We start from the raw sequence: 12,026 nt of genomic DNA on the forward strand, positions 1-12,026 counted from the left end.
ATCTCAAACGGAGTTACTGTGAGTACCTTACCACTACACTCACAGCACACTTTAGGGTGTGTGCTGATATTTACACGTGGCCTATACCTTGTTTATATGGCCATTCACATTTTTTGCTGGTCCTGACGAAAGCCTCTAGAACCATCCAGAAGGCTGAAACTAGTTGACCTTATTTACAAGGGATATCAGGAAAATAACATTCCTAATTTTATATCCCGCAAAACTTTTTTACATTAGTCCTGGGACCCTTATAATAAAAGTTTTTCCATAGGGCATCTCCCAGAGACTTTTTTAACTCTTAAACACATCACACATAGCACGCCACTTTCGGCTCAAAATCCTGCTCCGCTGTAACCCAGGCGTTGTAGCACAACTGGATTGTGCTAGACAATCCAGTTGGGCCCCGATGATGAAGCATGCCACCTACTAGGTAGGTGGGTGAGGGGTTTCTTTCACAGCAGTTGTGCTCTCTCTCCTTTCACGTTTATTACAACAATGACAGCAAAAAAAGTTTGCTTTGAATCATAAAACTTGTCCATTTTGTTTTGTCAAATTGTTTGGGGAAGAGGACAAGTTTTTCTTTTCCTCGCTCTCTTGTTGTTCCCATTGATCTATAACAACAGACAAGTGGGTCTTGCAGATCGTCCAGGATAGCTACTCTCTTCTTTTCCTTTCCTCCTACTATTCCGCCAACTCAGGAACGGCTGGCGTAGGATCATTTGAAGAGGAAGGTACAGCTCTTTTGGCCAAGGGGGCTATAGAAAGGGTCCCAGCTTCAGAAGTAGGTGGTGTCGTTTATTCCTGCTACTTTCTGATCTTGAAAAGGAACAAGGGGCTTCGGCCCATTTTAGATTTACCGACCGTCAATCTCTTCCTCAAAAAGGAGAAATTCAAAATTCTCACATTGGCTCAGGTCTTGTCTGCCCTAGACCAAAGAGATTGGATGGTGGCATTGGACTTGCAGGATGCATATTTTCACACTCCCATCCTGCTGAGCCACAGGCGTTACCTGCAGTTCAAGGTAGGCCATGAGCACTTTTAGTTTACTGTGCTCCCCTTCGGTCTTACCAGTGCCCCTCGGATGTTCACCAACGTGATGGCGGTGGTTGCAGCTCATCTGCTCAAGTTAGGGGTTTCAGTCTTCCCCTACCTAGACGACTGGCGGTTGAAGGCATCCTCGCCCCAGGCAGTCATCTCCCACCTTCAGACTACGGCGAACCTCCTGCATCTGCTGGGGTTCTCTATAAACATGCCGAAGTCACGCCTGACTCCTTCTCAGATGCTCCCTTTCATCGGAGCAGATTTGTGCAGTGCAGTTTCAGGCCTATCCTCCCGAGAATCGAGTCCAGGATATTCAGGTTCTAATTCCGATATTTCAGCCTCAATTCTGGATTTCAGTGAGGTGGACTCTGAGGCTGTTGGGTCTCATGGCCTCCTGCATCCTGTTGGTAAGACACGCCAGGTGGCATATGTGGGCTCTACAGTGGGTCTTGATGTTCCAATGGGCACAGCATCGGGGAAATCTAACCGACGTGGTTCAGATCTCGGAAGGAACTGCAAAAGATCTGCAGTGGTAGTTAACGAACCGTGATTGGGTCAATGGCAGACCTCTCTACCTTCCCCAACCACATTTCACAGTTGTGACGGATGCGTCACTTCTGGGATGGGGTGGCCACATGGGAGAGGCGGAGATCAGGGGTCACTGGTCTCCGGCGGAGACAGGGCTCCACATAAACTTGTTGGAGCTCCGAGTGATTCGGTTGGCATTAAAAGCATTTCTTCTGTCTGACATGGGGAAGTTAGTGCAGGTGTTCACGGACAACACCACCACCATGTGGTACTGCAACAAGCAGGGCGGAGTGGGGTCATGGACCCCTTGTCGAGAGGCCCTGCATCTCTGGACATGGCTGGAACAGCAGCGCATAACCCTGTTGATTCAACACCTGGCAGGTTCTCTGAAAGCCTGGGCGGACGATCTCAGCTGTCGATGCCTTCAGGATCACGAATGACATATCCATTTGGAGGTGGCGCAAGGTCTTTTTCAGCAGTGGGGAGAATCTTGGTTAGATTTATTCGCCTCTGAAGAGAACGCACAATGTCAGCAATACTCTGCGCTAGAGTTTCCAAGGTGACGCGCTTCGTTGCGAGTGGAGGTCAGGCCTGGTGTACGTCTTTCTGTCCATACCACTCCTGCCCAGGGTTCTAAAGAAGATCAGGAGTGACCGGGCCCAAGTCATCCTTGTGGTGCTGGACTGGGCAAGGAGAGTCTGGTATTCAGAGCTTCTGAGCATGAGTGTCGATCCTCCAATCAGGCTGCCCCTTCGGGAGGATCTTCTGTTGCAGCAGCAGGGGAGGGTTTTCCACCCGAATCTTTCAACTCTGCGCCTATAAGCGTGGAGATTGAGTAGCGGCAGTTGATGGTTTTTGACCTTCCTCCCGAAGTCTGTAATATTATTCGGGCGGCCAGGCGGCCCTCCATGAAGACCTCCACGAAAACGGTATAATCCTGCTGTTGGTGGAAATTTGTATTATACTATACAGAAAGGTCTATTGACCCTCTTTCTGTTCATCTTTCTACTATCCTTTTGTTCATCCTTACCCTTGCCCAGCAAGACTCTGCTTGGGGAACTCTCAAGGATTACCTTTCTGCTCTGTCTGCTTTTTTGCAGTTGCCAGACCAGCCTTCTCTCTTTAAATCTCCTATTGTGAGCATATTTCTGAAGGGGTTGGTTTATTTATTTCCACTTACACCCTTTGTTATTCCACAATGAAACCTTAATATGGTCCTCACTTACCTGATGCGCGCTCCTTTCGAGCCTTTGCACAATTGTCCCCTCTGGCTGTTGACCATTAAAATAGCCTTCTTAGTGGCGATTACATCGGCCTGGAGGGTGAGTGAATTGCAGGCGTTATCCAGCTCGCCTCCTTATCTTATGTCCTTTCCAGACAAGGTTGTGCTTTGCACCAGAGCATCATTCTTACCTAAGGAAGTGACCCCATTCCATCTGGGTCAATCCATTGCTTTGCCCACCTTCTTTGCTCCTCCACATCCCTCTAAGGAAGAAGAACTTCTCCAACATCTGGACCTAAAAGAGCATTGTCATTCTACCTTGACCGCACAAAAGAGTTCTGGGTGGAGGACCAACTCTTTGTGGGGTATGTGGGCACAAAGAAGGGAAAGGCAGTGCAGAAAAGAACCAACTCTCGCTGGTTTGATCACTGCATTAAAATCTGTTATGTCCCTTGGCAAAGAAGCAGCCCTCTGAGGGATCATGGGCCCATTCCACAAGGTGAAAGGCTGTGACTACGGCCTTGGCCCAGGGTGTCCCATTCCAAGACATCTGTCAGGCAGCGACGTGGGTATCACTGCACACATTTGCGAAACATTATATCCTTGATGTTCAATTGCACAGAGAGAGCCACTTTGCCTGCTCATTCCTGCAAGACTTTTTAGTCTAGGTCATGAGTCCGCAACCCACCGGTGGGATGGTAAGGCTTGAGTATCTGATTCAAAGGTAAGGAATCTGCAGCTAGAAGTCTCTATCTGATGAACAAGTTACTTACCTTCGGTAACGCATTATCTGGTAGAGACTCTATCTAGCTTCAGATTCTTTACATACCCACCCATGCCTCCCCGCTTTGCGGACAGATGTAGTAGGTCTAGCGTTATTCCCCTTTCACGGCCCTAGTTTTGCACATGTTTATGTCAGTCACTTCGTGGCTCTGCACTTCTAGCGTGGTAAAAACGAAAAGTACTGACGCTTGCATGCCTGGGTGGCACCTATGTAGGCACCGCGATGTCATAACCGACGCTACCGACGCCAACTACGTCACGCGGAGCTGAATGGAGCCACACGACGTCACACGCAATGGGTATTGCTCAGCAAAAGTTTCCGGATCCAGCCTGATGCCTGGAAAATTCGAAGGTAAGGAATCTGCAGCTAGATAGTCTCTACGAGATTATTCATTACCGAAGGTAAGTAACTTGTTCGACAGAGACATGAAGATAGATTAAAATATTTATTTTAACTAACGTGCTCTAAAATGCAGTATACGTGCCATAACCAGCAGCAAAATGCAGAATATCAATACAGTTAGCATTGCAGCAAGGCCATATATCATAAAGGGAGATGTCATTTTACAAAACGCAGTGAATAAAGGACTATAAGGCCTAACCACCCTCCCCTTGATAAGCAGAAGTATTATTATATAATAGAAGATCTCTGGGCTTTGTCAGCCACCCCATACCTCAGGCCATAGATTGTATTTCTACATCACAGGTGCGTTTTGCTCTTCTCCCTGGAAAGGTCCCTCTCCAAGTGTGTGTTACTTAGACATTCATCCCCTTAATATCAAAGTATGAGTTCCCAGCAAAAAACAGCTGCATTGATATGTTTTGTCTAAGTGCTAGGGCCTGACCAGAACAGAATAACAAGGGTCAGTGTTTTTGGACCTTGCTCACAATGTTCAGACTAAACTCCAGGAACAGACAGAGAACGAGCACAGCAGAGAGTTCTCATGTCAAAGGCATAAACAGAGCTTTGTAAAAATAAAGACATGTAGTGTCGCGCGCAAAAGCAGTATCATGGCTACCGGGCTCATGCTAACTTAAGGATGTTGACAATGACTCAAGCGACTACGTGACAAGCTTGCATATAATCATTCAATTTGTGTTTGTGTCTTATTGTGCATCAGTGAGTGGGAGAATGTACAATTAGTTATTGAGTGTCTAAACTCACTAGATACTGAAGACACACTTTCAGTTATAAACGAGGTCTGCTACCAGGGCTGGCTCTAGGGCGGTGTGACCGGTGCCACCGCACCGGATGCTGACTCTTCGAGGGGCACCCTGTTTGGAAGTATTTTATGGTTTTAATACCACCTGCTGCTGCATTGCTGGCATCCCCAATTTTCATACCAAAATAAAAATGTCAAGATAACTCATGATTAATTATCTTCCTGGAGAGAGAAAGAGTTTTGTCAGGTGGAAGTTTTTCCTCATTTTATGGTAGCACAGAGGGCTAATGTGCCTGCTGCAAAGAATGTGTATCATGCAGATCATAAAGTGCAAATAGTTTAAATATGTCAGTGCTTTTGTCAGAGAGATCATTTTGTTACTAGCGGTGTAGATGTTAAAATCCTAACATGGAACAGTGAGCTAGTAAATGTCATCAAAGAGTTGCATGCAGACTGCAAGGTATAGATTAGAGCATTATGATGTTTTCCTCCGTCTTTCATCATTGTAAGGTTTCAAAAAGGATTCATTTGGGTAAAAAAAAATCCTTATTATTAAATGTATCCCCCAACCATGATGTTAAGTTTTAAATTCCGAGTTTGTGCTTATCCAGACCAATATACTGCCTACCAGTATGGATGACGCGCAACTCCTACACCTTCAAAACCTCTGTCAGATACAACATTTCCTATCCACTGATTTTCACGCCTATGACTGATTGTCTCTGTGTAGTGTTTGTGATGTAAAGTGCTCTGATACCCTGCACTGGTATAGGTGGTGCTATTAAATACATCTGAGATAGAGAACTTATGGAGACTTGAGGGGGCACTGTTAAAGGGTAGAAGTGAGGTAGTCTGTGGGGGGCACCAACAAACCTTGTCGCACAGGGCGCCACCAGCGCTAAAGCCGGCCCTGTCTGCTACCATAGCCAATGCAATCTGAATGATATTGTACAGCATCCCATTGTTGTAAGTTATGCTTGTGCATTATTTAAAAAAAAAAATTGTTTGAAAGAGAGGAGAGCAACACGTGTTATAAAAATATGAAGTGCATTAACGTTAAACGTAGGTCATAAACTTTCTGAAAAGTCTGACTTTTCCAGCAATAAATGAGACTGTGAACAATGACATGTAACTGAAACATAGCTGAAAGATAGTCTATGTATCCTTTTGTTTTTTGTTGTTGTTTTAAATAACATTACTCATTCTTTTTTCAGCTTCAGATGGGAAGATTTACGATGCCTATGTTATGTTTCCTAAGGGCAGTGAATATCACCAAGTTTACACCGTGGACCTATTTGTACAGAAGGCGCTGCCTGAGGTTCTGGAGAAACAGTGCGGATATAAATTATTTATTTTTGGGCGGGATGACTTGCCGGGAGAAGGTACACCTTACTCTTCATAGTAAAAACAATGATTTGCATGTTCAGTTGTCACTAATCATTCCCTGCTCTTGTAAATCTTTACCTTGCCTTTGCTTTTTTTGTGTGCTCCAAATGTATCTTTTCACTTTGGTTGCCTTGTATGTGGGTGATGTCAATGTATTGTAGTGTACGGTGCTCTTTGCCTAATGCGCGGGCACAGTGTTGAACACAACCTTGATATAGTAAACGTACATTTATTCAGTGCTCAGGCTTGTCATTGCAAACTGGCTTATAAGGGAGTATTTGCTCAGCTACTTAGTCCCCATATGCCAAATCATGTTAACACCCAGAGAGGGAGTACTTTTTGGGTATTCACAAAGCCTGTTCAAGTTCCCCACCACCACCCTCTCCCTGCCTATTTGCAGAAAGGGAAAGAATGTCCCCTGTTTATCATGTGGGCATAGGGAATGGGGATTCTCAAGAGGCAGACATTTGACTTGTGGAGAAGATGCAGGAAAATCCGAGAGTTGTACATTTGCATGGATAATTCTTTCAAACTTTTTGAATTAAACACTAACAGGCTAGTGGACCAGCATAGACTAATTTCAGTGCTTCTAAAGTTGTGCTTCCTTTTGTAAGCAGAGCCATACTTTGTAGGTGGAATATAGGCACCGAGCATTTGGCCATGGACTCTCATCCATAATATATTGTTGAATGCATGTCAATGGTCGTAGTGAATAAATACTCCAGGTAGACACGTTTTTGACATGACTCGTACCCTATTCCTAATGTTTGAACATATTAGATATTCTACTGGAAGGAAACTAAAGTGCTTAATTTCTTTTATTTTTTGTTGGTAGATATTATGCATTACCATGAAGATTTTTTTTTCATTCCATTGTGATAATGTCACGAATTATCTCACAATTCATTCCGGAAACAACAACAGTTGATTGGAAATTTTTATTGCGCCTGTTTTACAACATCTCTTTCTTTTTTTTTTTTTGGCCTTACCATTTACAGCTGTGGCGGATGTTATCGATGAAGCAGTAAAAAAGAGCAGAAGGCTGATACTGATTCTAACCAGAGAGACGTCACACAAAGACTTCCTGTATAATGAATTTGAACAGTGCATCGCTCTTCACGACTCACTACTGAGCAACAAGACTCAAATCATTTTAATAGAATTGGAGAAAATAGACTACTCCGATGTGCCAGAATCGGTGAAATACATCAAAGGAAATAGGGGGACAATCTCGTGGAAAGGAGATTTCACAGGCAAGACCCTTTCCCCAAACACAAGGTTTTGGAAGCGGGTCAGATACCGGATGCCTCCAGCACCTCCCTCTTCTTCAGGAGAATCAGTAGGCGAATAAAATGTAACAGTTGGTTGTAGGCCACCAAGATGGAGCATTGTGTGCCTCCATATTTTAAAATGTTAATTTCACGTCAGATCTTAAAGTGTTTGTAATGGTGAATGTGAGCAAATTATGACACAGGAATGGATCGGATTACATTCAACATGCAACTGTTTATACCCTTTTGTAATTGGAGCAAATGGCTAGTCCCCTCTTCGCCAAAAGGATAGCTAGGGACATGAAGCAACCCTGTACTTTTTCAGATTTCCGCCTGCGGAATATCCCGAGGGTGCACGCCCCTCATGTACATATGTTTGTGATGTTTGTCGTCATTCGGAGTGTCTGATGTATTTTATTCCAACACTGCTGGATAGTGGGACAATCCCAAAACATGTTTGAAGCCAGCCTCAGGGGTCTGACAATGGGGACATGCAAAGTGTGTGTCTGGATAAAAACGATGAAGGCGTTGTAGCGTGAGGTACGCTCTATGGAGAATGTTAAATTTTTATGTTTTTGAATCGTGCGTTCCTGGAAACCTTTTTTGGGTATTCTAGTGCCTTCTCCCATTCCTTATCATTGAATGCCCTTCCTACCTTGTTCTCCCATGTCTCCGTAACGTGTGCAGCGGATTAAGAAGCAGTTCCCTGATAGCCTTACAGAGCCAAGTAATTAGGTGTCGACCCGCCCCCATATGCAGAATTGTGTGCAGTACCAAATGTGTCGGGGCTTCCCCCTCATTCAAATCCCAGCATTGATAACTACTGTCTAAGAGTTACCTATGTAGTAGGAATTGGCCCAGAGGGAGGCCATAGGCCGCCACCATTTGGTCATAGGTCCGTAACCGTCCGTCATCAAATTGTGATTCCACCTCAGTGACGGAGTGTTCAGTCCATACCTGAAGGGCCCATGTACAGTAGTATTTGTCCTTTTGGGGGAACCCTACTAGTGGGAGTGGGGGGAAGATAGGGGCTTGTCTCGTGACATGCGTGTATCCTCAGCATGCATGAACGGGCTATTGACACCTGTGGAGGGTAAGTGCACATCGGTTTGGTACCAGGCATTAGCATTCTCCGTATTGCCGGGAGAGGTATCCGTCCCTCATCAGTGATTGTCTCTCCTATATGCCGCTCGGCTGTCCAGTGCGATAACGACTGTTACTGTGCTACCAAAAAGTACGCTTTGAATGATGGTGCTCCCAAACCCCCTTGATCCGTGGGCAGATATAGCGTGGTTAGTGCTACCCTATGGAGACCCGTTCCCCAAATCAGGGAGGCAAGCAGCGTGTCCAACTCCCGGAAATAGGGGCGCGGTGGTATCACTGAAAGCGTAGCAAGTGAATATGTGATTATATAAGATTATTTTTTCACCATCTACATTTTTGTCAATAGCGATTCCAGGAAAGCACTTTTTTTTTCAAGGAATGACAAAGTCATTAGGTCTGACTTTAGTTTGGTGACCTGATTAAACAATAAAACATCATTTCTGCAGAGAAAACATAGAAAAGATAATTGCTTTGTGTCTACAGTGTAACACAAGATATAGAATGTAGTATATGAGGATTGAGTGTACTTTGGAGATGTTATATAATCCGTCATGCATGGCAGCGGAACCGATTTAGGAGACGGAATTATGCACCAAACATTCACAGGCATAAGGTAAGAGGAATACTTCTGTGGGCGTAGTCAAAGAGCACTGCCGGTATATAAAAATAATCAGTGACACTAGGTCTTGCAGGCATGTGTTTTGCCAAGCCAGACCTAAAAACCCAGACAATAGTCATCTATGTGCTTTGAAAGTAATCTTGATAGGGTGTAGGAAGTGCAGGGATGGCGGTGGTTCTAGATGGGTAGTGCTCATAACTCCCCCACGGGGTACTGGAGCTCACTTACAGCAGGATGCAGCAGGATGGAAAGGGCCACTAGTAGTAATTAGCTGCAAACTCCTGTGTTAATGCTGGTCTGTATCGCATTGCAGCCTTAGTATTTTGAAATCTCCGACATGCAGTGGCAGCCTCAGCTGTTCATTATCAGCTAAATGTAGCTTCTTTCCAGTTTTTGGGTGTGAATGACCGAATGTGGTTCAATGCGTTTGCCATGATGGAGATGGAGTTTTTAGCACCTGCCTCTATAAGCTGCCTTATCGTCAACTGGTGATTTGGGGGCTAAGGAAAAAGGCCTTAAGAAGACGTTGAGTGTCTGCTCCCTGGATTACAAAAGCCCTGCTGTGCTCATGCACACAAAGGGAAGAAGTTGTTCCAGGGGAGGTGGCTGAGACCCTGGGTGGAGTTGAGAAGCTGCTCAAGAAAGTGGCAGAGTAGATGGGGAGTGAAAGGAACCTTCATGCCACTGCAGGTACAGGTCTGTGGGCTTGAGAATGCTGTGGGCTGTGGCAGCAAGTGAAGGACAAAAATAATACTAAAGCAACATGTAATTTGACAAATATTTCATCTGCTAAATTTGCTATAATTTGCTACTGAGACTTTACTCCCTCTGCTGCCTCATTATCGTTAGGCCATTCTTAAAAAGAAATGGAACTATGGAATGAGCAGGGCTATATTTTGATCTGAGTCAGTTAGTATTACTAAATAGGAGCTCTGTAACCTCCACCAATTTTAGTGTCACTAAGCCTAAGAGGGTGATGGTTAGGGGTTAAATAGCACAATAAATCTGTATGATGAAAGGGTAACAAAGCTTCTAAACTCAATATTGGCTCAAGAGTTTTGGATACTGTCCCCAGGCAGTTAGGAGGAGTGACAGAGGACCACAGTAGTACTCACCTGACTATTATGCAGGACTCTGGTGTACCTTCACTTGGTGTCTCTGGTAGTACAATTAAGGCCAGTCGTTTGAGGCGTACTGTGGTTGCAGATGCAACTACATTAGCAGGGCCCTTAGATCTCAGTTAATATATGTGATACAGATAACACCCGTCAAATATTAAATAAAAACCATAATGGTCAAATTAGAGGGTCAGAGGCTACAAGAAAAAACACACCATCTGCTCAATACCTAATGTATAGCTCAAAAACATTACTGGATATTATTGTAACAGCTAGGCCACCAGGGACATCTGCTAATAAAGGTATCATGAATAGTATTGACTCCTGAGGGTTAAAGGCGAATAAACAGGCTTGTAGCCACCAGCCATTTCAAAATCTCAGATAATCAATAAGGGATTTATCGGAGAGAGGATGAACTGTGTCCAACATCTAGAATAAGGTTACAGGAATTATCTGATTGTCATGAGTTGGTTCCAGCAGAGTTGGCCCAGTCAATTACTCGTTGGTGACTGAAGTTAAGCAATCAAAGGAATCCCAGTCAGTCATTTCTTCTGAAATTGAAGTTAATTTGGATATTATGGATGGGAAATTGCAATTGTTAAATGAAAATGTGAAGAGTTGGAAGACCATGTATCAACTATAGCAGATACTTGGAGTAGAGAGCAGATGAAGGTCTTTTGGAACATTTCCAGCCAATAATGTTTATTTGGGGGAAGCCTTCAAACATTCAAAGTATAAAAAATCAAATTTCATTGGTCAAATGAACACATAAATATAACTGATGTAGTAAAAACCTATGCTTGCCCACTTAATCTGTGTCTTAAACTCTAGGCATAGTATAAAAATATAAACAATCCAAAATATATCATTTCATTAATGTCTGATAAAAACCCTTAATGCCAAATAGGAATAATCCATTTCCTGCTGGGGTGGCAGTAATCCACACACAAAAAATAAGAAATTCTCCTCAGTTTCTGCAGTGGCCTTCCAAGTTGGGCAAATGTCCAATCTTGAAATAGGTGAAGACCACTTGCTGCAAAAGCTATTGATCAGTAAAATCCCAATTCTAAATTTAAGATGGAAGCATTTTTCCTCCAGTGTTTCAATATTGTCCAAAAAGGGCTCAAAGTCCAACACATCTTTAAAAGCAATTAACTTCTCGACCATACAACAACATCTTGACCCGTAATACCACTTTTCAAGTAGAAATGGTCAGGATTTTGGTTTTACCAATTTCATTGTCCCTTTAGAAATGGATTCCGGTTTGTCCCAAAAAACTTATAATCCGAAACAATAAAACCAAGACCGTACATAATTGAACCAAGGTAGGGCACAAGCATTGCCATATCTTTGGGCTCAATAAATGAAATCCTATATGGCTCTAATTGGGTATTCAAAAAAGTCTTAGCCAATATATTAACGGTTCTAGATTTCCTATATGTGCTATGCTTTTAAGGCCCAAGTCCTGATGGAGAGAGATCATTGGAGTGCTTTGTGGCATATTAAGCAATGAGTGTACAAATGTATTGTCTACTCTGACTAAGCTAGTAATGCAATTGCTCCTATACCTCAGGACCATTCAGCGCAGCTCCCAAGCTCTGACCTAGATATATATCTAATGTGGGTGACACAGGCTGGAAAGAGGACGAGTTTTGCATTTTCACAACTAAGAAGCCTATGTGTTACAAGATAAGTGGGCTCTTCTTGATCTGTTGGACACACAACAGTGAGTTTGCCAACCTGACTCCTGAATAATTGACATCCTTAACCTGATTCAACTTGGTGTCTCAC

The 12,026-nt window shown here is 43.7% G+C and overlaps 1 protein-coding gene across 1 annotated transcript in view; it reads left to right on the plus strand.

The window, feature by feature from the left end:
• The window catches only part of LOC146805524 (interleukin-1 receptor type 1-like), a 356,975-nt gene extending 348,029 nt beyond the window's left edge, over nt 1–8,946 (plus strand). Inside the window, exons 10-11 of the mRNA XM_085623806.1 lie at nt 5,952–6,119; nt 7,122–8,946. Of these exons, the coding sequence (XP_085479932.1) occupies nt 5,952–6,119; nt 7,122–7,474 (521 nt within the window). The 3' untranslated portion in view covers nt 7,475–8,946. The remainder of the gene's footprint in view (nt 1–5,951; nt 6,120–7,121) is intronic.
• The last annotated feature ends 3,080 nt before the right edge of the window (nt 8,947–12,026 follow it).

The sequence above is a fragment of the Triturus cristatus genome, chromosome 8 (genome assembly GCF_964204655.1).
Source record: "Triturus cristatus chromosome 8, aTriCri1.1, whole genome shotgun sequence".
NCBI classification, from domain to species: Eukaryota; Metazoa; Chordata; class Amphibia; order Caudata; family Salamandridae; genus Triturus; species Triturus cristatus.